This window comes from Lipophrys pholis, assembly GCF_963383615.2.
Source record: "Lipophrys pholis genome assembly, chromosome: 19".
NCBI lineage: Eukaryota > Metazoa > Chordata > Actinopteri > Blenniiformes > Blenniidae > Lipophrys > Lipophrys pholis.
The window spans coordinates 13,232,605-13,257,872 of NC_137647.1; the positions used below are offsets into that span (position 1 = coordinate 13,232,605).

Consider the following 25,268-nt stretch of genomic DNA (forward strand, 5'->3'; position numbering starts at 1 on the left):
ACAATAATCCATCATCTTCTATACCTGCTTTATTTAAGTGAAGGATGCAGGAAACTCAAGCCAATCCCTGCGAGAATGTTAACTACTACCACTTTCACTTTTAAAATATTCTGTTAAAAGAAATTCTAATTCTTTTGGTAATAAGCATGGGGGGGAAATGTTGTTGAACCAAAATTCTTATAGAAAAGACCATTCTACTTTAATTAATATGAAGGAAGAGTGTCTCTGAAAGTAAATCAACATTTGTGATCAGAAGTCATTTAAATGTTCCCTTGTTTATGTTTTACAAGGCAACACCTTTAGATACTTCTCATGATAAAGATAAAAATGAATAATGCATGGAGAATACCTTGGTGGTCTGAGTCAGCTTCCTGTCGTTAATAAAAAACAAATAAAAGAATTCATCTAAAAGCTTATTTTTGTTTTTGAACTAATGTATTTCTTTTTTAAGATTTATGTTCCACGTGTTATTATTCTGCATAATTAGGCTGGAATCACGTGCGCACACACACACACACACACACACACACACTTCAATGAATAGTCTTAAACAAAGTGGCATGTGTCATTATCCAATAAAAAGTAAAACGTTTTTTGAAAAATAAATGGTCAAGGAAAGTACAGATCCCCAAACGTTACACAGAACTTTCCACATCTGGTGCCGAAAAAGCAGTAAAAACATCTGACCACTTCGTCAACCACTGTCGTTCCAAGTTAAAGTACACACAATTGGTTAAAGACAGACGCAGACAAAATACAGCCACATGAAATTCACCTCCATCCAGTCACCGGGGAGCACGTCGAATACCAAACATAATCATCTCCCGCAAACCCACCGAAAACTCTCCCACATGCACATGAAAACACACATTTGACCTCTGTTTAACCTTATATTGTGTGTCCCCAAAGCTCACAGCAGCTGGCGGGTGGAGAATCACGAGAATGGTGAAACTGAAACTGTACACTGATATAATCCTCAGCCAGAGAGAGAGAGAGAGAGAGAGAGAGAGAGAGAGAGAGAGAGAGAGAGAGAGAGAGAGAGAGAGAGGGAAGGGTTGAAAGAGAGGAAAGGGGCAAATGAGGGGATACTGCAACCAATAAAAAGGAGGAATGTTTGGGTAGGAGGTAGTTTCAGTCACGCCAAACAAAAACAAAAGGAGTCTCGCCCATCACTCAACAGAAAAGCCATCGAAGGCACGATGACAAAGGACTTCAAATATCCAAATTGTCACACTTTATTGAAAAATGCAACCTGCCATATATACTGCATGAGATAATCATACATACATGAGCCACAGTACCAGAGATTGTTTAGCTGTGACTGTCAGAAAATACAGAGCGAGCTCTAAAGCACACAAAACTCCTGCTCACGTATGAATTAAGACACTGTGTGCAAAGACTGAAATTGTGAATGAGTAAAAAAAAAAAACCCTTCACTTCTTCAATGCTTCTGTTGTAATACTTTACATCAACATTGCTTGGATGGCGACATTGTATACCTTCCTAACACACACACACACACACACACACACACATTTTGCACCGAGTGTGTGTGAGCATGTGCATGACAGCTGTCCCTGTATGTGTAATAATCCTCAGTAAGCTCCATGGCTCCCACAGTCTCTTACGCTAGATCCTCCGGAGCATCACTGACCTCACCGTGTGCTTTCCCGACACAGCCTCCACCCATAGTCTGCGAGTTCGACAGGAAGCTACCAGGAGCGAGCGGCTCGCTTAGATTACCACAAAGACAAGAGACAGAAAGAAACAGCGAGACTGACTGTGTGTCGACATCAGCTATTGTGTCTGGCCCAATCCTGTTTTATGAACTTCTTTAAAATGAAGGAAAGAAAATACGAGATATCTCATAGTGTTTCTCTGTTAAGGGTACTTTTTTTTTTCATTCATCCATCAATTTATAACACTTCATCCAATTAATGGCCACAGCCAATCCCATCTTCACACAGAGACAGACAGTCACACATACGGGTGATTTTAGAGTCACAGATTAACCTAGAACACAGCTTTCTGGACCTGTGGAGCGCACACATAAAAAAGGCCCCACAACACAAGGCTGGACTCAAACCTGGGGTTTTCTCAGTGTGAGATACTAACCACTACACCCACTACACCACCCTGCGGCAACCTTACAGTTATTTACCCAATGAATGAAAGCTGTTTACAATCTCAGTTCCTCTCGAGACTTAATATAAAAAAAAAAAAAGGCAACAATTAATACTGACTTGTTGTTTATTATCTTTCTGCTTGGCTGGCATTTAAATTTTCATTCAACAGATGATGGAAAATTGTAACGTCTCCTCCTTCTTTGCCTTCATATTAACACCGTGCTTTCAAATTCAAGTCACACTTGTAAATACCATCCACACGAGACGACCTTCACATTACATCTGCATCTCCGCCTCTCCCACATTCTCCTTTCAGGAGCCACCCGATCCCACCGGCTCCAAACCTTCAAATTATCAAAGTGTCCGTCGTCAACATCAAATTCATTTCTCTGTTTCTCCGACATTATGAAATGATGAATGATGTCTAGATAAAACATGGACTCTGTTTACTCTATGTGCCAGCGCATGCCTGATATGAGTTTGCCCTCTGCTGTACGCATGGAGCTTTCACCAGCGAGACACTCCTCCTTCATGCCGCTCGCTCTGAGACGCACATGCGTGGATCGTTCATTCAATAAGCTTGAAGCTAGTGGTGCCTCCCTTTGTGATGCTGGTGTGCACAGGAAGAATCTGTAGGATGAAATGAGTGGAAATACACCTTTCATGACTTAATAAAAAAAACAACAAAACAAAACAAGTGAGAAATTCTGTCTCATCTCCTTCTGATAATCAGTTGATTAACTCAATGCAAAAGTAGATACATGAACGATACACTAAAAACAAACATCTTGGTAAACAGACGATGGATGGGCTGGAGGTGGGGGGGTCTCAAGTCTTTCACAGTGATCCGTCTTTAGGCGTCTTCTTTTGACCGGTGGGCCAAAACTCCCACGACATCCACAGTCGTTAATGTCACAGTGTCTATAAAAATCTTTAAAAAGCCGTCCGCGATTGATGGGATAGGGTTTATTTATAGTTGTTTATAATTCTTAAATATAAAAATAGTTGCTGAGAGGAGTTCTTCGGAGTAGAGAAAGTAGAGAAAAGAGGAATGGGGGGGGGGGGGGGGGGTCTTTGCAAAACTGCGCATACATGTCCGTGATACTCCATTGTGATTGCAGGAAATGCTCGTGAGGATTTTATGTTCTTTTAAGCAAATCAAAAGCTTTGTGGAGTCATTTAGATGTTTATTTGTGTGGTCTGTAAAAAGGTTAAACAGTGTCTGAAGAGGCTCAAAAAGTCAAACGCTCCTGACAGCTTCCTCCTTTGGTCGTATTTATTTCCAGTAAAAAGTGATTTTTGTTGTGTGAGTCATCGTCTGTGTATTTGACGGGACATTTTTCCCACAATACAAACTCGGCGACTCAGGGGGGCAGCAGAGAACTTTGTCCTTTGGTCTCTGAAGAGTGTTTGTCTCAGAAGTTACTGAAGAGCTCGTATTTCTTCATCCAGTCCATCTGCGGTGCCTTCTTCTTTTCTTTGGAGTGGACCTTCATCTTCTCCTCTGCGGCCGTGGCGCTCAGAGTCAGGCCCGTCTCAGCGAACGGGTCCATCAACCGGGCGCCCTCGTCATCTGCCAGCTGGATGGGAGGCGACGGACGCAGATACACACGGCGGAGGATTTGGGTTATTAATCTCAAGTAGAGAACGACAGACCAACCAAACGTAGCAACGTGGTGGAACGCACACACTCACCTGCGTGCTGTTGCCCCGGCTGAGGTCTGAGTGTGTGGACCTGATGGACTGGGTGGTGGAGCTGCCGTTGATCTGAGGGCCCGAGGAGCCGTTGGATATGGAAGGTCCGTCGTAATCTGTGCACGCGGTAAACAGAAAAGAACATAGTTAAAGTTTTAAAAAAAAACTGACAAATCGGTTTTCATCTTGAAAATGATTCTTGCAAATATATTTGATCCGACTTAACACAAGGATTATGAAGAAAGTTAGAAAGAAAGTTTATTCAAAGCATGTGAGCTGAAGAAGAATGAAATTTCCTGTAGTAAGCACCATAAACTCCACATTTTTAACTGTTGCTGCAAATAAGTTCAGTAGATGTGTTGTGTTAGCTGGTCTGATTCTGGCTCACATATGGTGGGGTATACAGTATCCTGAATGTTTACGTGTGCTTCCCTCCTTTCTGAGAGGGAATAGTTTGTAGTATGAAAACATTGAATGGGGCCACATTGTGGTTTGGTGGGTCGTACTTTGGCCTCACAGTATAAATATCCCAGATAGAGTCTGGGCTTGGTGCCTTTCTGTTTGGAGTTTGCATGCCCTCCCTGTTGAGTGTGTGTGTGTGTGTGTGTGTGTTTTAAATTCGCCACATGCGTTCCCACCTTTGAGATGGTTGACTGTGGGAATCACTCCCCTCCTCTTGAAATGTTCGTCTGTGTCTGGATCCACGACCAGCAGCCAAGTCTCGTCTCCTCCTTTCTTTATGAAGGCCACCACCTCTGCATGCCTCATGCCCTCGATGTTGACACCGTTTACCTGGAGGACACAGGAAAAAAACAACAACACGGAAGGGTTATTTCATGTATTTGTACTGAGGGAAATATGACTACATCTGAGAAACTGGTTTACAGGTGGTTTTACAAGCCAGTAACCAGAATTCCAACCACACAAATGAGCTGACAAGTTCGACTGAAATGTCCATCAAAAGTTTTTATTTGATTCAAACACAATCACACGTACACTTCCATGCATCACATCCTTGCAGATTTATAGTTAAAAATAAATTGCAATCCAGTCCGTGATAGTAATAAGCCAAAAGCTTATTCAGCGCTGTCCTGACAATATCAACACTTCTTCCAAACAAATCAGATAGACTTGACTTTTGCCTTTATAGGGGACTAAAAGCAAACAAAAAACAACTTTCACAATAAGAAAAAAAAAAATGTGCACAGAAAGTTTAATTTGACTTCTGTTTCCGACAACTGCAGCCCCAGATTAACTCTATATGGGCCGGCGCGCGTGAGAATCCAAATAAACTGTGTTACCTCATGTATCCAGCAGGTGGTGCCATGTGACCACACACTGATTGCACACAGTCCTACACGTTATTTCAGACTTCCTGCACCTAATAAACACAATTTAACTCAAATTCACGCTGCGACTGGTGAATTTATAGCCTTTTAGGTCAGCTGTGCGTGCAGCTGTGGATACAGCCTGAAGCGATGGTGGGAAATATACACGTGCACACTATGAACACACTTGTAGGGGTCTACAATGTGACAGCATCACTCTGGCTTCTACAGCCGATAAAACAAGTGTATGTTATTGCCTGGTTCTTATCTTGACGCACTGTTTCGACAGGTTTGTCTAGACCTTGGCTCCTGGGCTGGGAGCGTCACACCACGCCAAGCTAGTGTTGGTACACAATCAATTATTGATGGCTCTCCTGGGCTCCAGCTATAGTGTGGGTTTCAGATGTCAGTGTCCTGAAGGGGAATTTGTTTAAAATTCACTGCTTCTAATAAGAGCAGGAAGGGACAAAGAGAAAAATCAAGCTCTTCTCGTTTATTTTTGCTCTCGTTGCTGGGTGTGAGAAATGAAGCGAGACGGGAGTAGAGGCTAATCGCTGCAATGAAATGGACTTTATGGGCAATTTAGGAAAGGAAGCAAACGGGAAAAATGAGGGTAATAAGAAGAAAGTGGAGGGAACACAACACTGTAAATATAATGGAGCAACGTCGGATCAACAGATGGAAAATGTGAACTGCTCTTGTCGTCATCAAAAGAATATTTTTGCCCCAGAACCCATGACAGGCTGATAAAACAGAGATCATCGGTCATCAAGACAGTTTGATACAGCGAGAACAAACATCTTTGTATATGGCCTAACAACAGGTGTTGTGTCATGTTTCACACACTTCATTAACGCTCCATCCCACACAAGTTCTCTGCTTGCTGGACTAATTAATACAGGCAGTAGGAACCCTGTGAAATCCTTGTTCTCATGGGATGGATCCTCAGGGAATTTCTTAATAATGTGTGAGTAAAAGGAGAGAGCCACCTGAAGTTCACCACCATAATTGTGTGTGAGCATTGTGTGAGATCACAAGTATTTTCCAGTACATTTGCTCTGTGAACATGACACATGGGATGTGAGCCGCTTTTAACTATTATGTACCCAGTAGAGCCTCACAAAGAGTCTCAGATACTCTCCAGACTCTTCAAGATATTACTGTAGTATAACAATGGGGAGCATCTTGCCTAGAGGTACAATGGACAAACTACAAGGAGTGATTAAAAGAATGACATAAAATCAAGCTTGTAAACACATTGTTACCGACCACACATGACTACGCCAGGTGTACATCAACTTTTAATGTTAAATGTAATGTGCCCACAAAGCTATGGCTTTAATTTTAGTGGTGAGAATGAGCTACTTCTTTTCAAATAAAAACTTGTATAATGTATTAGCAAACAAAACTTCTTCAATCAAGAATAAAGGCAGCTGAGAGTAAAAAATATTGTTATCAAAAGGTCGGGCCTTAACTTTATCATCCGCGTCCCACTGGACATTCGGCGTATAATCAATAGTGTTTAAATAGCTTGTTTATTCTCTGGTTTTCAGTTATAACATGCAAGTAAAAATGAATTTCTTCTATTGTTTCCAAATAGATTCTGTGTAAGATGCATTCAGATTGCAGTAGTAGGTTGTAAGTGGGGCTCAGTGTTCTACCCCTACTGCCTGCCCCATGCCCGACTTTGGCTTGTTCTGCTCGTGGTGCTGCTCAGATTTTTGCGGACGACTGTAACATAGGCAGATTGAACTTTTTTATTCGTTCATGTGGTGGTATTTTTCTTTATCCTCTTGCAAGAGATTGTGATATATGACATTTTAACCTCTATCACAGCCATCCATCCATCTTCAATTCCACTTAATTCAATTTGGGGTTGTGTGTTGCTGGCGTTGTTTCCAGCTGACTGTGGGCCAAGCCAGATTACACCCTGCCACAGTCACACACATTGACACTCACTTATGGGGAATTTAGGGAAACCAATTAGCTTCAAATGCATGTTTTTGGACTGTGAGAGGAAACCCGAGTACCTGGAGGAAACCCACGCATCCAATGAGAGAACAAACTCTTTACAGCGAGGCCCTGAAGCCAAACCCGAACTTCATCCAGGAAACATTCTTGCTGAGGGGAGAGTGCACTGAATTCTAAAAGCTAAACTAATTACTATCGCAAGTTTAATTAACGTAAAAAACAACCTGTTGAATCAATTCATCTTTTCACGGCAGCTACAGCCACAGACTCAATTATTTTATCCTTTTTGATTTAACTGACAAAAGAAAATAAGCTGATGCTGAAAAAACAACAACAACATTCTTTACAATGAGCCCTGTTTTCCCATCATGTTAAAACTGAGCGTGTGCGTTTGCGGGAGAGATTAAACTGATAATGGCGCAGGTGTCAAATCCGAAGGGCACACAATGAGCAGGTGAGGGCGGCACGCGTTTGCATGACCTTCGATGCCCCACTGGAGTCTGTGCGAGGTTCGGAGTACACACGGCTGAAGCAGAAACTGATGAGGCGTTCACTGGTGTCAGAGCTTCTGCCAAACATCGACAGAAAGCCGAGCTCTCATCATAGCCTTTACAACGCCGATACACTCCAGTGTAATGGGGCGTGGTGAGAAGAAAAGACGGCGGGAGACAGAGAGAGAGAGGGAGAGAGGGAGAGATCTGTCATGGTTGTTCACCTCTCTAACGAGCTGCTGACAGATAACACAAGCGCTGTCTTGATGCATGGTCAGAGACAGCTGTAATTATTGCACGCACGCACGCATACAAGCACACACACACACTTATTTATCCGGTTTGTTTTCGTAATATGTGTGTTTGTGAGTGTGTGTCCTTCTTCATGCCTCTGTAGCGGGAAGCCAGGGAGGTGATGCACTGCCATCTGCGACCTGCTATAGACAGGATGTTCCCACACAGTTTCACCATCACTTCCACGGGGTCAGACTCTTCCACATTATGTTCCATGACCACACATTTTGTTTAGAGTCTGTATTGCTATCGATCAGCACTTTCCAGACCATTCAATGAGCTCTCTACAATATGTTTGCCGGGCATTAGACACTGATTGCCTTCGTATGTTTGTGAACTCAGCTTTGCCCGATGGCTCAGAGCAAGCAGAAGCGTGAAGTACGACATAACAGCAAAGTGTCATATTCGTGAGACGATACAGTGCTGCAGGGATAACTAGTGTTGAGCAAATTACTGACAATAATGTTTAGTAGTCAATACATTTCACTTACACAGTGCTTCTTTACACAGCTAATCAGATTCACCCATTCTCTTGCACATCTCACATCACATGTGCTTATGTTTTTGATGTCTACTCATGATATATTTTCTTATCTGAGTCGCTTTTTGTTTGATTAAGGAAAAAAGAAATAGATGTACAGTAGTAACACATTGTCGTTTTCACTGAGAAGAGACAGACTCGAGGCCGACACTCCTCATGGTCGCGATCAGCTTTCTTTATCTTCTTCCATCTCACCAGTCTGACATACAGTGAAGACCAGGTCCCGGCTCCAGGTCCTCTTATCATTAGAAACACGCCAGCATGACGGCCGCTGATATAATGACAGCTGAGATAGTGGATCGAGAGGTGGACGGTATTTGGTCAAATGAGGGAGACGACAAAAGCTTTTGTAAACTTGGCAAATCTTCCATCTCTCGTGGCTTTAGTTTGAAATTCAGCTTATAAAACAGATCTATAATCCTCAAATGAGACCTTCTTTATTTGTATTTTTTTGTTGGATTCAGATATCCTTGAATGAACATGTTTGAAAATATGTCAATTCACTTTTGTCAGCTCATATGGAATAGAAGGTTGCTTAACTTAAGTTGTTTTTATTGGCATGCTATGGAGAAAATACCCGCTAGATTCATGTCAGCAAAGCTTTCTGACAAAAATGTAACTATTCTGGAAATATGAGTTTAAAATGAACAACAATACCGGGACTTGATAATGAAAACAACATGCATAGGATGGAAGGATGATGAGCATCTTGAGGAAGACTTTCTTTCAGCCTGTCAATCATGAGTTCTGTCATATGCCAGACTGACACAGACATTATAAACACTAAAGATGTTTCTGGTGACTAGAAGAGGATATTTCAATGGATTATGTTCTATTATTTAAATTGCGCACGTACACATCAACACACACACACACACAACACCACGCTCCTTCATACCTCAATGAGCCTGTCTTGCGGTCGGAGCCCAGCGTGGTCAGCAGGTGATCCGGGGTCCAGGGAGCGGATGTACTGGCCAGGCCGCGAGCGTTCGCTGTGGAGGTTGAAGCCGTAGCCCGTCTCTGATCTCACCAGGTGACACAGTCGGGGGACGAGCTCAGACGGGTCAGACTGGCGCTGCTGCGCCTGGGTCTGGGAGTCAGCCTCAGCCTGGGCAACAGCCTCCTGGAGGAGAGAGGAGAGACACATATTTGTCTTTGTGTAGGACACAATGAGGCTCACGCTTCTACATTTGCATCCTTTGTCAAACTATAATTAATAATGTGCTCATCTGGTTCAAGTGTTAAGATTATGTAGCAATAAAACAACCACAATCACACTCTGGGCAGCTTCAGTTCATGAGAGCGCTGGGTGACCCGGCTCAAGCTCTCCCTGTGGCTACAGCAAACAGAGCTGCACGGCATCATAATACAAGTTCATGCAATTTCTATGAATGAAAAAAAAAATTGAATGAGTGCAGAAGGAGTCCAGAAACACAATCTCTTATGGGAAAAACCTGCAGGTTCAACTTAATCCTGATTTGGTTTTAATGACTCCAGAACACACTGTAATAATCTACTTGATTAGTTGCTGTGGTTCAAATTACTGAGGTTCTACAGATGTGATTACAAAAATTTATTATATGTCTATATGTGAAATATCATCAATATAAACCTGCTAAGATGAACCACAGGAGCTTCAGGTGGAGATTAGATTATTCAACAGCTGGAGTCTGGTTGACGTTGGAACTCATTGCAACATTGGCAGTTTTAATGCTGAAAAAGCACACATTTTAAACGACGTGGCATATGTAGAAAGCAGCAGTGAGTCAGGCAGACATGGTGTTTCAGCAGAGCTTGTGATGATTTACGAACACGGGAAACAAACGTGGCTGAGTCACTTTGGTCAACGAGCACCTTTCACGTCCGCAGTGAATAGCTCATACAAATAAATGTGATCGGAATGAATTCAAGGAATAATAATCACCACATTGAAAAACAAACATGTTCATATTCACAGAGTTACAATCTGAATAATTGTGTGTCATCACGTGGCCCTTTTCAGATTTTCTCCCTTTTTCATGCTTTCATTCAGTTGGAGAATGGATTTCTGATTCTATTGCACCGTTTTTCATTGTGGAGTGAAAATGTCCATTTGCAGCACCTCTCTCCCATCACTCAGCCTGAGTGAAGACATTTATAGAACCTGTATAATTGTGCCCAGAACGCTACAGTGTGATCGCACTGATTTCCCGCCTACACACTCGGGAAGAAATGTGCTGCGAGAGAGCTGACACTTGGTGGCTGGCTCTGTAACCCCAGCTCATATTAGCGGTGCGGTAATGGCCAGGTAAAGATGCTGTTGGGTGACCTGCGAGAGTTCACCACGTACACAGTACCGTACACATGTTGTGCACATGAGACATTTCATATTACGCAGTTTGAGAAGTCTTTTGTTTCCACTGCATATGTGAAGCTCGAACCACAATCCAGCTCTGTGCTGGATAAAAATACATATAGAGCACGTGGGCAGGGTGAGAGAGGGAGGGAGAGAGAGAGAGAGAGAGAGACAGAGAGATAGAGAGAGAGAGGAGACAACGGTAGTGATAACTGCACACAATGGTTGATGACAGCTTTTTTTTCAACTCTTGAACCAAATTTCATAAAAGCATCTAAGAAATAATGAGTGAAGCACAGCTACCACAACAATTTCTACCACTGAAAAGCCTTAACGGTAATAAAATAACACAGATGGCAACATATCATTTTCATTTCAGACATCCAATTCTTTAGGGTAGCAGTGATCTGGGCAGCTTGCCCTGAAATGTGGCGGGAGAGAAGAAGAGAGCTTTGGAATGATTCAACTCTTGTGAATGCCTGCAGATAAATGTTTCCCTGCATGGAAAGGAAGTGCCTGGGTTTGGGCAGCAGGGGTGGATCATCCAAGAGAGACGACAATATATTTAATATAAGCGCTATTGATCTAGGTAAGGGAAGAGAAGCATAACAGGACAAGAAGACACAAGAGAGAAGGGAGGCCAAGAGGGAGAGAGTGTGTGGGAGGGACAGATAATTAGATGCAGCGAGAGGGTCGAGAAAGACAGTGCAAGAAATTAGACAGACAGGTCAAGAAATGTGCAGAGCCCCGAGAGAAGTGCAGCAGACAGACAAACAGAGGAGCAGAGCGATGAGGGAAAAAAAAAAGAATGAAGATGACAGAAGCTTCCAGTGAGAGACGAAGGCGAGGAAAAGAGTTTGCAGTGGACATAAACAGTGAGCGCTGCACAGCTGGGAGTCATTATGTGGGGGAGACGCAAGTGTCTGCCAATCTAACCTCCGACTGCCTCTCGATGCCTGTCTGCACCCCACTAATCACCCCTTCGGGCTTGGGCCATCTCTTAAACTTCAAGTCCTTGACGCACTGTGCGTTTGGACACTTTAATTTGTCTTTGCGATCGTGTTTGAAGTTTGTGTACGATTGCGGCGGATCTGGGTGTCGATGGCAGAGAATGCTCAGCGCCACATCTACCTGCATTAATCAAACTGGAAAGAACAGGGAGCCTGAAGCTACAATGCGACTTCTCCAAAACAAGAGGGCACCAAACCACATGCAGCCACCGTGCTTGTTTGAAAACTTCATGGTTATTGCTGGAAAAAAATGTTTGGATGAGACAAAGAAAAAATGACTTTTTCCCCTGTTGTCAGCAAACCAGTTTCTCATAGCAAAAGCTTTCAGCTATCTGCATCGGACATGTTTCTGCACATGGGAGGGGAAGCAATAGGAAGTGCTGGCAAAACACAAAGTCTGGGTTTCATTGCAGGGACTCGCGTGTCACTGCAGCGCGACTCAAAAACAAGTTCAAATGGAAAATTCTGCAATAAATCTGCCTGCTTTTCTGTATGGAGACACTATGGAATATTACACACCCACTGCAGAGCATTATGGAGTTTTTATTTCCCACAATGCACACACACACACACGCACACACACACACACACACACACACACACACACACACACACACACACACACACACACACACACACACACACACACACACACACACACACACACTGACCCCAGTAACACCACTAACACAGAGAGGAAGTGATGTGAAAGGGGTAAAGTGCCATCCCATGAATTCCAGACGTTTCCTGCTACAATCAGCTTTTGTTTTGATCAGCCTCCGAGAGTACATGCGGGGGAGCGTATACAGTAGACACGCCAAACGCGTGCTGGACTCTGTGAGTGGCTTCATAAGAACAGATAAAGATACACTCTGTCATGTAAATAATATTTCATATCCCACGTCAATGAGCTGATACAGTAGAGGTTGAATAGCACTCCTTCAACATCCCATTATATTGCATTTAAAAGTACATTCAAGAAAATGGGAAGTGGGAATGTTCCAATTTACCAGTGGGAAAAATTGATCTGCATGCCGTCAAACTCATATTTGCCAACTGAGAAAGTGGAAGGTTTAAGAAGAGGAAAAAGGCCTATATGCTTTAAGCACTAAACACAACACTTAATAGATTTTAAGGTATTTAATATTAAGCTCGACTACAAAAGTGTCTTCCTGGAGTAGTTTCTATTCTCCCAAGAACCCAACAAGCCATGTGAAAACTCAGGAAGTCATGAATCAAAGGATGTGGAGTGTGTTAAAAGTAATCAGGTATCTTTCACTAGTAGTGTGTGACATTTGGCAGCTTTACTTGGACTTTGACAGACACGGCTTCTCAAGTAGCTTGAACAATTATAAAGGAAGAGTTTGTCTCTGCCGTCGTAGAGAAAGAAACAAGAAACGCACATCGTCTCATCAAAACACCCAACAAATCACCAACATGGAGACCAATGCAGTTTATGGCATTTTAGTGTTTGTGTGACAGAGAATGAAGACATACGACTTGTTCTATCTAATTTGTTTGCCTCTGTGCACACAGACGCGCACGTATGTTTTCTGCTTTTTGTAAGCGGCTGCTGGCAGCGGCGTTGGCAGGTGATGAAACTAGATCGCAGCTTGTTGAATAATTGAGCGGTGGCCTACTGCGACGGATGGATCATGACCGCTGTTAACCCTTTCACAGCCAAGGATCACTGGCTTGCTGCTGGCTCACAATGCGATGTATGTTTAGGCGAGTGCACATGCACGTCATTCAATGTGTAGGAACTATACATTAATTGTTGAGCTGTGTGTGTGTGTGTGTGTGTGTGTGTGTGTGTGTGTGTGTGTGTGTGTGTGTGTGTGTGTGTGTGTGTGTGACTGTCTTCTCTGTAAACTTGGCAACTTAGTTGTAATAAATCGGTTATCCTTCCAGTGAGTCTCGAGTCAGAAAAATGCAGCTAATCTTATTAAAGAATGATGATAGACAGCCTAGTTTGTCACATCCACACTGCATACACAAATAATGTGTCGGATGACTGACGTATCTCACTAAAGGCACTCATTACAGAGACCAAGAGAAAATCTTACAAGCAGGTACCTTGAACATGAGAGCTGGAATCCAATCAACAGCCGGCACGTTAAACAAAAAAAGAAAGCATTTTGTCAAAGCATTTACAGAGAACAACCAATCTGCGGTTAAACTTGTTCTGTGCGCCCACCATGAGTTTTTTCTTTTTTTTTTATTATTTCTTTTTATGACTTTCCATAACTTGAGTTCTTCCACGACCTTAAAAACTCAATCTTGGTTTGTTATTTCTCTTGCTCAGCTTGGAAAAATCTCACTTGGGTCGACAGCCTGTTTTCCAGCTGGGCTCGCTGCACAGAAATACCAATAAGTGTCCAAAATAGATGAGAATACTGACTTCTGCTGTGGTGACATGAAAATAAATTTGCAGAATACATTCCAGTGTTTTCTTGCAACGGTTGCTACACAAGAAGGGTGACTCCTATCGCCGCTATTGTTACATTCATATCCAAAACCGAGTTGCATACACGCAAAGTCACGCAAAAAAAACAACTTTTACGGAAAATATTAAGTAAAAAATCCTCTATACTGAGACTCTGAGACGCTCCTAATCACATAAGCAGATGACCAACAACATTATTTCAGCACAACTCGATAAACGTATGTGTTTATTCATTGTGCAAATTCCTCAGCAAAACGACAGGTCATGATTAAAAAAAAAAATTAAAAATCTTGCTTATTTTCTAGCAATCAGTGGCTGAGAGTGCTGACTTTTAACCTGGGACATTTTTTATCAAATAAAACAACAACAACCTCACAACAGATGCATATTTTGAAACTCAAAAAACCAAAAAGTCCAAATAAAATTTTGAATTGAGAGCTATTGGTGTTTGCATAACATCTCGCTATCCTGCCAGTAAAACCAGCTCGTCAAGAACAAACAGGGCTTCTGCAGTGGAAATAGAGGCCTGTTTTTTGTTCCAGTTACACATGTAGTCACAGTAACCGGGGCCATTCAGAGGACTCTCACCACTCCCTGTTGACGTGCTTTCAAAACCTTCAGCATTCGATTTGTCTGCATGCTATAGATTCTTATTAAGACGTACACATACGTTTGTTTCTGTCTTTGCTGTATACGCGCATGAGTTCTAATTGAGCAGAAGTAATAATAGTATTAATAATGAAAAAAAAATTAGATTTCAGCTGATGGAAACGCCCTCGAGCGGATGCTTCCTGGCAGCAGCGATGTCTGAAGCCCACTGAATGTAATTTACAACAGAGCTCTGACTGGAAACGTTGCTGATGTTGCATGAAGCGCAAACAAGCAACAGCACATGGGACTTTTTGCTGAGGTCATGTTTGACAACCAGATGCCACGGAGACGACAGTGCAACCCGTGGAGCCAGTTTCATCTGTTAGCGGTATCTAAGAGAGAGGAGCCACTTCAACATGCAGGGTGACCCTTCTAAAGTATGTTAAACACAGTGTACAGACACACATATCTGTGGTATCTGTAGAATAAAGCTGGATGAACATAGTTTCTACTGACGTGTGGGTTTAGTGTTTACGTGACAGTGCAGTGCAGACTTTCCGAATTGTGCCAGTAAAAAAACACATGAAGATCATTTCAAAAGGCGAGTGTGTGTGTGTGTGTGTGTGTGTGTGTGTGTGCACGATCCACAATCCACAAGCTTCAAGTGTTGAAGTGTTGCTCAATCAGATCTGGTCAGTCCACAGAGGAAGACATGAGTGAGACGACAGTGAGAAGGAGAAGAATTGACAAGCAGCTGGAAAGAGGCAGAAGAGGGATCTGGAGCTTATACAGCTTGTAAAAATGAAAACTGGGGACAGCATCAGTATGATAAAGAGAAACAGGTCCAGCGGAATGATGCACAGGATGTGGAGCACAGGAAATACAGGCGCAGGGCTACAGAGAGAACACTGAGGATGAGGCCAGAGATCTCGACAACCAACTGTTTTCTTTCCCACTGGTGTTGTGCTGTATTGTGTAACAGCTCTGCGATTGGCAGACAAAGAGTGTAACTGTTTGGTTTGTGGAGTCCAGAGCTGCCCTACCCGGACAGACCTGCTGAGATATGTTTACAAACTTCCCTACTCTGCCGCAGTATGTGTGTGTGTGTGTGTGTGTGTGTTTGCTTGCAAGCATGTGTGTGTCGTAACACACGTGGCTCCAGCTGTTTTAAAGTGTTTCTTTAGATCGTAATTTAAGGCGAAAAGCGAAGTAAAGGTGGAATGTGTAAAAATGGGAGTGAGTGCATCTAAAAGGACTGGAAAACCGCGGTACAGTATAGCGGAGTAAACTTAATTTGTCATGGCTCAGGCTTTTATAATGTACCCTTTACAGAGTAAATCGTGGTAACTACTTGGACTCAGCACAAGAATTTCCTGACGGACAGTGCAGGTTCAGGGTTTCAGAGCCAAACCTCTGTTTCTTATCACACGTTAAGGTAAATTATTGGACAACTGTGGTTTGCTTTCATTCTGTGCCTACAAGGAGAGGGCTGATGTCATGTCGGTTTAATAAATGTAAAGCAGGAGTCAGCGAACCAACAATATCTGGCCACCTTCACCTCTAAAGCTCTCAAAGCAACACAGTATTCACTCATCAAACCCTTTGTGTAATCTAATGAGATCCATCAGCTCTGCCTTTAAATTGGACTTTTACTAAGGTAATAATGTTCGGCTTTGCTTGAGCGCATGAGGGAAGTTTATTGTTAAGTTTGTTTAAGCTATACTGCCAGGAAGTGTAAAATGATCTTATATTGTTCATGTGTACAGAACATTAGGAACACGGCTGGAAACTGGGATGGTTACCAGTTCGTAAGATCCAGTTCCCAAATACGCTAAATTAACAGTTGGAGGTGCCTGAACCTGTGACAGTTTCTCCATAAAAAAACAACAACTAATAATCATGTATATCAACCAAGAAGAGGATGAAAAGAAGCTCAGGAGGACTCATTTATTTTCACACTATATTTATGCACATCGGCTGTAGAGCTCTTACTTGGGTCATGTAGCTTTATACTTACTTAACAGCGAGTCTGTATCACTGAAACTGTGAAGCAGTGTTGTGATTGATGCCTTTGAGCCCCAAAAGAAATCAAGATGAAAATACCATTTGTGTGCTTGTGTACATTTAGTAATATTCACACTCCTGTCATGCGGACGTCAGACCTGCCTTTCCTCTGAATGAAACTTCCCAGTTTCTTAGTGGGAAGATCCCAGTTTGACCAGATATATTCTTCCAACTGGGATATGGGACTATTCCTTTCGGTAAATTATTCAAGCAAAACATCCGAATTTCATATGTGATGCTTTTCATTATTGTGAATGTATGTGTTGGGTTTGCAGCTCACTTTCGTGCATCATGCAGCGTTTTGATTTCAATCTAGAAGAGAAGAAGCGGCAGGAACCTGGCAGGCGAGGGGATCAGCAAATGACATGGGGTGAAAATGAGGAGTTATAAGTTTCTAACAACTTTAGGACAACCGTCACATTGCTCCACAATCAGATATCCAAGTCACAAATGAACCTGGAAGTGCAGGAAGATTCAGTGAAGTCGTGTCTTCCTTGTTGTGAGTGAGGCTGTATTCCAGTTTGACTTCCTCCCATTAAAAGCTTCCCAAAACAAAGTTTTATTATGTCTGTGAAAGTCTCAAATCCACTGCTGCAGTGTGCTGGGAGACCTCGCTCAAAGAAAAACAGTAGTTGTGGATCTGAGCTATAGTCTAAATATCTGCTGAAGCTGCTGAGGCCATGCATGTTGATATTTTTTTGTTACTGAACACTTGAAACTCCACTGTGATGCAGCCTGCGAAGCCAAAGTTCATGGAACTGTCATTAGATGTAGAAGCCTCGTGAGTACAAACATATTATTATGAATGTAAAGGGAGAACATGCAAACTGCACCTAAAGGCAACTCGAGTAGTAAACTAGTTACTCATTGCCTCAACACGTGGCCACCTTATAATATATGTGCAACTTACCTGGAATCTTGTGTTTACCAGGTCTAAATTCAATCTTTACATCTTGGAGCTGCCTCTTCATGATCTGTTCCAAATATTTTAGACCTGCAAACTCCACATGCTGGTCAGGGTTATGTGATTATTTGATATTACTGTTAGTGAAAGTCCAAATTTATCAACGCATCTTTTCCAGTAAACCTTTCTTTATTTCTGTATTACTTTTGTAGGACTTTTCAATGACCAGTTGACTTTGGGTCAAAATGAAATGGTTTTATGTCTGACGTTATGTTGATGTTCGTTATGTTTGTTCTGGGTGTTGTTTTATTAAAGTGTTTCATAATCATTGCACTGGATCACTGTTTAGCTGTCTTTTGTAATTGTGCAGTATCTTTGGAGGGAAAGAAAGCTGTGACCCACAGAGCACAGCTTCTCTGAGGACCGGTCATATGAAGGTAACTGGATTACCCAGAAAAACAACAACAAAGATGGATGCAGAGGGTGTAGAATGATGCTCGATATCAGTTTTACCGAAAGGCCTGGCCTTCTGGGAGATAACAGCAATATCACCCATTCCCTGTGAGCCAGTTTCATTTTCACGGTTAAAGCTGATCAGAAACTGAGTGAAAGTATGTAAAGACAGAGAGGGAGAGGCGACGCAACAGGTGGTTTAAATCTCACCAATACATTCTTTCCATCTGTTTCTCGCTATCTTTCTGCACTTAATTCTTTCATAATCTCCTAATTATTTCATAACCCCCCCCCCCCCCCCCACACACACACACACACAAGACAGTATGTCTTTCACATCAGAAACAGCATGAATAAAGTGGCTGCAAAATGCAACATTTCTGCCTATTGGCATTGAAATGTCAGCTTTAAACTGTGTGGGCTGCTGGTGATGGTGGAATATTCAGCAGTTATGTGCTGGTTTGTGTGTGTGTGTGTGTGTGTGTGTGTGTGTGTGTGTGTGTGTGTGTGTGTGTGTGTGTGTGTGTGTGTGTGTGTGTGTGTGTGTGTGTGTGTGTGTGCGTGTGTGTGTATGAGTGTGTGTGTGTAGTCACAAAGGAGCTGGTATTTAAGCTTACAGTATTTATTTTCTCTTCTCTCATTCTCAGGTTATTCGAGTTTATTAATAGGCATAAAAAAATTTTTTCCCATTATATTCACATCAGTTGCTCACACCACCGCTACCTCTGTTTTTTTTCACATGTGACAGGTCGGCAGTTGATTTTGGTGACATCATGTTTTTGGGTGTGTGTCCACGCCTCTGTTATCAGTGTGAGGCAGATATCTCTCCTGGCCGTGGGGGATTCGTTGTGTTTTTCACAGCGAGAGAACAAAAATATTTGGCTCAGTAATCAATGTTTGATTTATTGTCCTACGACCATAGCTATATTTATAGCAAATACATTTAAATATTTCTGGCTGCTCCATCCATCCATGGTAGACACAGAGATAACCCACCAACACACGAGGGAGCTCATGCAAACTCCACAAAGACAGATTAGTCAAACTCAAAAAATAAAATTTTCAGGCTTTTATGAATAATGATTATCAAATATTGAATATTATTATCGCACATGTTAAAGAACATTGTAAACAACCAAAAGCTTCTGCTCTGACTGTGTCTATTTAAAACCCCCTTAGGAGTGAAAGATACTGTGAATGTGACATCATGGAGACTAAAACAGTTCTCTAGTGAGGAGACCTCATTAGCTTAAACTAATCCAAAGAGCTCCAGGAATATACGTTTGGGAGATATATGCGCATTACTCATTTGTCCCTCTCTAAAGCATAATGAATCAATTACAGGGAATTCCTGCCTGCTGCTCTGCCGCACACATCCCCTCTCACACATAGACAAACACTACCCTCACCTCACACACAGACAGATCAAACTTCCTGCCCTCGTTTGTCAAGTGTTACTCAAGCATCTCTCCAATTCCCGGGTGATCCATAAGGATACAGCCCCTTGTTTCCCATTACATCTCCTCCCCCGTGGACATGCAAAGGATGGCTGCAATTAAACTGCTCCAAGATGTTAGAGCTGAGCAAAACAGAGCGGGGCCGGTGGGACGTCAGAAACAATCGGCCGTGTGTGAACGCCGCGCGGATTGATGTGTGGGAACTTGTGCAGCTGCGAGAGCAGGGAGCAGCAGATTAAAAAAAAAAGAAAAAAAAGTCACTACGTGATGTGACTGAACCTCAGGAATAGAAGGGAGCTGTGAAACAGCGCAGGTGTGACGGTGAGGGTTGACGTCGAGTGTGTCTCGCCTCGCCACACTATCATCAGTACAAAGACTACTCTCAAGGACTTCTCGCTGTAGAAAAAGGAATTTCTAACTGCCTGTTTCGTGAGCTCTTTGTATTTACAGTGTTTCTGTCTCTCTCGCGTCGTCGTCTCCCGCATCTTTTATCTGCTGGCAGGGCTTTTGTGTGGGCAGCTGATCGATCTTCACCCCATGTGCCGCAGGCCTACACTTCCAACAACTGATATTTAAAAGATGAGGATGCGAAAATAGATTACTAAAACAGGGCGCTTATCTCTCAGATGGCCATGTTTTATTAGTAGATAGCCTTAAATGTGAAGCTGAATGCCGTCCAAACGATTACAGGTTAGGCTTTAGGACCAGTCCCAAACGAGTCCAAGATGACAGGAGAGAACGGGCCTGTTCTTTTACTTTGGTTATGCAAAAGTAGTGCATAGTGTAACTATATGTAAAACATTTAAGATTTGGATCCTCAGTGCTACTGAAACCATTTTAGGGAGTCAGAATTCAGGACATTTATGTCACGGCTTCAATACATCATAAAGAGCATGAGATTTACTTTTTAAATGCATCTTGATTAGAACTTTATGTATAATGGAGAGGGACATACTGAAGCAAAAACACAGCAGCTGTTCAGGAATTTAAGGGGTGCAAGCTGAAAAAGGCTCAATATTCCTTAGATCAAACTCTCAAGCTTTAAAGTCTTGTTTTACTGAATTACATTTGGGCGCAAGACAAGACTCACAAACAAGCAGCATCACTCACATGATACAGTCAAACAACTGAATCTTTATAACAAATGAACCATTGAGGTCAACTTGAGCCCCTGAGTTCATATAGAGGCTTCGTGGCCTTTTTAGTTTGTGTTGAATAACAAAAGTCAAACCTGTATTAATTTTGTACTCCTTCATAACTGGCAGACATGCATGTAAGTACTAAAGGTACAAAGTACAGACAGGCACCCGAGGACAGAGCTCTGAGGCACACCGCTGTTCAGAGGTGAAACATGAGAAGATGAACCAATTCTGTACAGTGTGCGCAGATCTTACAGTTTAAGTGACAAATGATGCCTTTAATACTAGAATCTCCTGTGTTATTTGTACTGTATTGAACTGCGAGAACTTAATAATTAAAAACAAGGGATGCGGATAATGACACACAGGCTTTACTGCTTACAATAAATTTAATGATTTTCTTTTTTTTCTGTTGGAAATGTGTCTTTTTTTAATAGAATATTATTGTTAGATCATTTTATAAGCTTGCAACTTCTGTTTTTGTAGGTCCGCAGAGAAACTGCCTGGTTAGCATTTTCTGTGTGTGTGTGTGTGTGTGTGTGTGTGTGCGTGCGTGCGTGCGTGCGTGCGTGTGTGTGTGTATTAACAGGGGCTGAATTTGAATTTATTATTAGCTCAGCAGGGGGTAGATACTACAAAGAAACACACAGCTGTGTTCACGCTCACATATCATCCTACGCAGGTTTACCACAATGCTCTCAGTTGTGCTCCCACCTAACTAACTCGGCGAGCCTTTTCTGTCCTTCAGTTTCCTCAACACACACAGGCAAACACACTCTCCTCCATGTTTTCACTCGAGGAATTTAGTTTACACACTCTCTCTCTCACGCGCATGCACGCACGCACGCACGCACACGCACGCACACACACACACACCTTAACCCCTGATGTAACGATACTGGTATTCAAAGCAGGGGCTCTGGTTGCGTCTTACACATCAGCACCAGATGTTAAAGAATGCACGCTTGCTTTATTATAATACCAATATTAAAAGGTTACATGACTGTAAATTTATCTCATCTTATCTCATCCATAGATAATTTAATTTCAAATAATATCCACCGTCATGAAGACAGTTTTTAACATTATTTTCATAGGGACACAAACTGCTGCCAGCGTTGGACCATTTCCATATTAGCCACATGAATCGTTCGTAGGTGGTCACGCGACAGGCCTCCAGACAACTCCTGGGCCGTGTGCGGTTACATGAGACTTGACAGGCATCTTTTCTTCCCCATTATCACAGCAAAATGAGACAAATGTCCAGGCAACAGGATGAAAGAGGGAGAGATGTGACTCACTGAGAACCAGAGCCGAGCCATCAACCCATTCTCTCTTGTCACCCACTACAGCCCAGCCACAGATAATCAATTTTGGCAACTGAACAGAAAAACCAACAGGGTATCTGAAGAACGATGTTCAAAAGAGGAACGTGAGCTCTTTGCCACAACAGTTTTACAACTGGCGTGGGAGATCCTTCACAGATGCGGTGACAGGACGTGATCAGGCAGAAGTACAGCCTGAACTTTCCCGTTAATTGTCTCCACTTGACCAAACCTGTTCAGGCAGATTTTTAACCACAACATAAACATAGATACGACAGTTACAATCCAGTGTTTCACAGTTTTACACCTAATCAATTGTTGTGCACACACTCGTTAGTGAGTTGATGCAGGTGCTCAACTGGAGCTTTACTTTACTTTAAAAAAGAAATCAGTGTTCAATGCAACGGATCCACAAGGTAGCCACATCCCGCAGTTTCTCTCAGACATCTCCTTTGTTGCTGTTTCCCTCTGAGTGTTGATCCAATCCTGACCTCTAACCTCAAGTCCTGACACTTGACCACTGGGATCGCTATGGTTTTCTCACACACATGTCTTTCACTCAGACAAACGGACTGCATCTGGATTTCTAATGAGTTCTAAGCTTCAAAGTTCTCCAGAGGAAGAATTGGTAAAAAAAAACCAACCAAAAAACCCCCAGCTGGGACTTTTCTTATCTTGTTTAGTCTTTAGTGTTGTTTAGATGGACATCGGCTTTTGTTTTGCCTCGTCACATGGGTCACACGTGTGTCCTCCTGTGGCTGAGCACAGATGTGCATGTAGAACTATGTCTTTGTGTCAGCACACATATGCATACTGAATAAATCAAGCGAAATGCGGAATGAACAAACAAAGCTGTATTAGATTCTTGATCATCTGAAAGTTTCAACCATGCACGTATGCAGTTTACAAGATGTGTGTGGGTAGGTGGGTGTGTGTGGACGTGGTCCCTCCTAGTAACAGATGTGCTTCTGACAACCCTACAACTCCTGAACATGATATAGTGATGTTCATTAAAGTGCACGGAGCAGAGCATGAAAACAGGACAGAATTTGGTCCTGCTAAACCTCTCAAAGACACAGCTCATCACTGACTTATCAAAGACAGACACACGTCGCATCATGGGCTTAGAGACACGTAGGTTCCTGCAGAATGCTTTTGCTTTGTCATGAACCTCTTATCCTGATGACCTTTGCTCTCTTCAAACTGCACAAAGTGATAACTTCATCATGAAGCGCGATTGTCGCAGCAGCCGCGATGTCCAGAGCACTTCAGAACGGCCTCGGTTTGGTGCAGCAGGACAGGAAAGAACAAGTGAAAAGCTGTAATATATTGGCGATGTGGTCGGGGCCTCGCCCCCAACGGAGAGGGAAAATTCAGGTCAGGGAGAGGTGGGGGAGGAGAGCCCCAGAAACAGGGTCTACAACAGAGCGCAGCACTTTCCATCAACAAAGCAGGCGCTCGCCCGTCTCTTTGTGTCTGTGGAACATATTCCACCTCGAGTCCCCGTCAGTTTCATTCATTTCCTGGTACTTTTATCCCACATAAAACTATTTAATCAATCTCAAACTTTCAATGTGATTCACCAAGACTTAAAGTGGCATTAAAGAATGTTTGAGTAGAAAGTGTGAATTTCATGCATTAAATACATAAAATGACATAAAAAAACAACACAAAACAACTTAGAAGAGACGTAAACAGACAAGTGAAACATGTTGAATTTGTCTGGAGCATGCAAGGAGGATATGAAGTGATGGCAGGGAATGTGAATCAGGTAAAAGTGAGGCTCCCTTCCCAGGTCTTATTTACAAGCTTTTTAGTCAGAAGAACACAAACTAGAGCAAAGTCCTTCAGTGGCCGACTTTCATACCTTTAATTTTACAGTCCGTGGGTTTTTCCTTTTACTAATAAAGTTAAAATAATCTATTCTCCAATTTCAACAAATATCTAGTCTCCTGTCTGAAACGTGTGCGCTTTAGTCAAGTGCAGTCACTGTGTGTGTGTGTGTGTGTGTGTGTGTGTGTGTGTTTGTGTGTGTGTGTGTGTGTGTGTGTGTGTGTGTGTGTGTGTGTGTGTGCAAGCAAACAGGCCAGTGTGTCTTTGAGTGCAGTTCTGTATTTGCAAGTTAAAAAAGGTACTAGTGTGAAAGTGACATCCAACACTTTATCTGAAACTTCAGCGCTAATGTCACAGGTGTGTTTGTGCGTGTGTGTGTGTGTGTGTGTGTGTGTGTGTGTGTGTGTGTGTGTGTGTGTGTGTGTGTGTGTGTGTGTGTGTGTGTGTGTGTGTGTGTACCAGGAAGTACACCGACAGAGCACTGACACCTCAGCTGTGTGTTGAGGTAAGATGATACATGTCAGTGTTCCCATCTCTTTGGTTCACACTGAAACTGGCTCAGCCTTTATCTCGGTTTAATGTCTTTAGTTCAGATTATGGCGCCTTCATGCAAATCATAATGAGAAACTAAACTTTCCGAGAGAATACTAAAGACGAAACGCCCGAGCGGAGCGGAATTGGCACAAGGAGCATGAAGAGATATTTCTTTATGCCTACACGTATTACTGTTTAAAGAAAGCAAACCGAGGCGTATCTCCTCCTTGTGCCTGTGTGGGCTCTCTCTTTGAACTGTGCGCTAGATTTGCTCTGTTTTACAGAGGACATTTCCATCCATTTAAGATGTGTCAAATGTGCCTAAAACTAATTACTGATTTAATGAGACGCTCATTCACGGCTACATTTCTTAAATCAAAGTCTAATTTAGATCTTTCACTATATCAGTCATTTTACACCAGCCTCGGCTTCAGTATAGCAGTACTTGAAAAAGTAGACTGCATGAATATCTAAAAGTGATTAAAGAAAATAAAATATATTTTCAAATGAATTTCAAACCTAAAAACAACTCTGAATGGCATCAGTGAGCCTTTCTTTATAGCATTGGGCAATGATGGGGGTTGTCCTGTGTGTCTCCTATTGTCCAGAGGTTTTATGAAACCGTGTTTGAAAACTATTGTTCAGGATCTTTTAACAAAGGCAGACTTTCACTACACTGAGCTCCCCGTCAGTCTGCAGTCTGGACGGCTGACCGGAGCGTCACAAGTGTA

The 25,268-nt window shown here is 42.5% G+C and overlaps 1 protein-coding gene across 1 annotated transcript in view; it reads right to left on the minus strand.

Annotated features, from left to right (window-relative positions):
* Window positions 1–2,234: 2,234 nt before the first annotated feature.
* Window positions 2,235–25,268, minus strand: part of LOC308125084 (Na(+)/H(+) exchange regulatory cofactor NHE-RF2) — a 28,110-nt gene continuing 5,076 nt past the window's right edge. Inside the window, exons 3-6 of the mRNA XM_080488582.1 lie at window positions 9,345–9,569; window positions 4,460–4,613; window positions 3,822–3,937; window positions 2,235–3,706 (exon numbers count right to left, since the gene is read on the minus strand). Of these exons, the coding sequence (XP_080344708.1) occupies window positions 3,542–3,706; window positions 3,822–3,937; window positions 4,460–4,613; window positions 9,345–9,569 (660 nt within the window). The 3' untranslated portion in view covers window positions 2,235–3,541. The remainder of the gene's footprint in view (window positions 3,707–3,821; window positions 3,938–4,459; window positions 4,614–9,344; window positions 9,570–25,268) is intronic.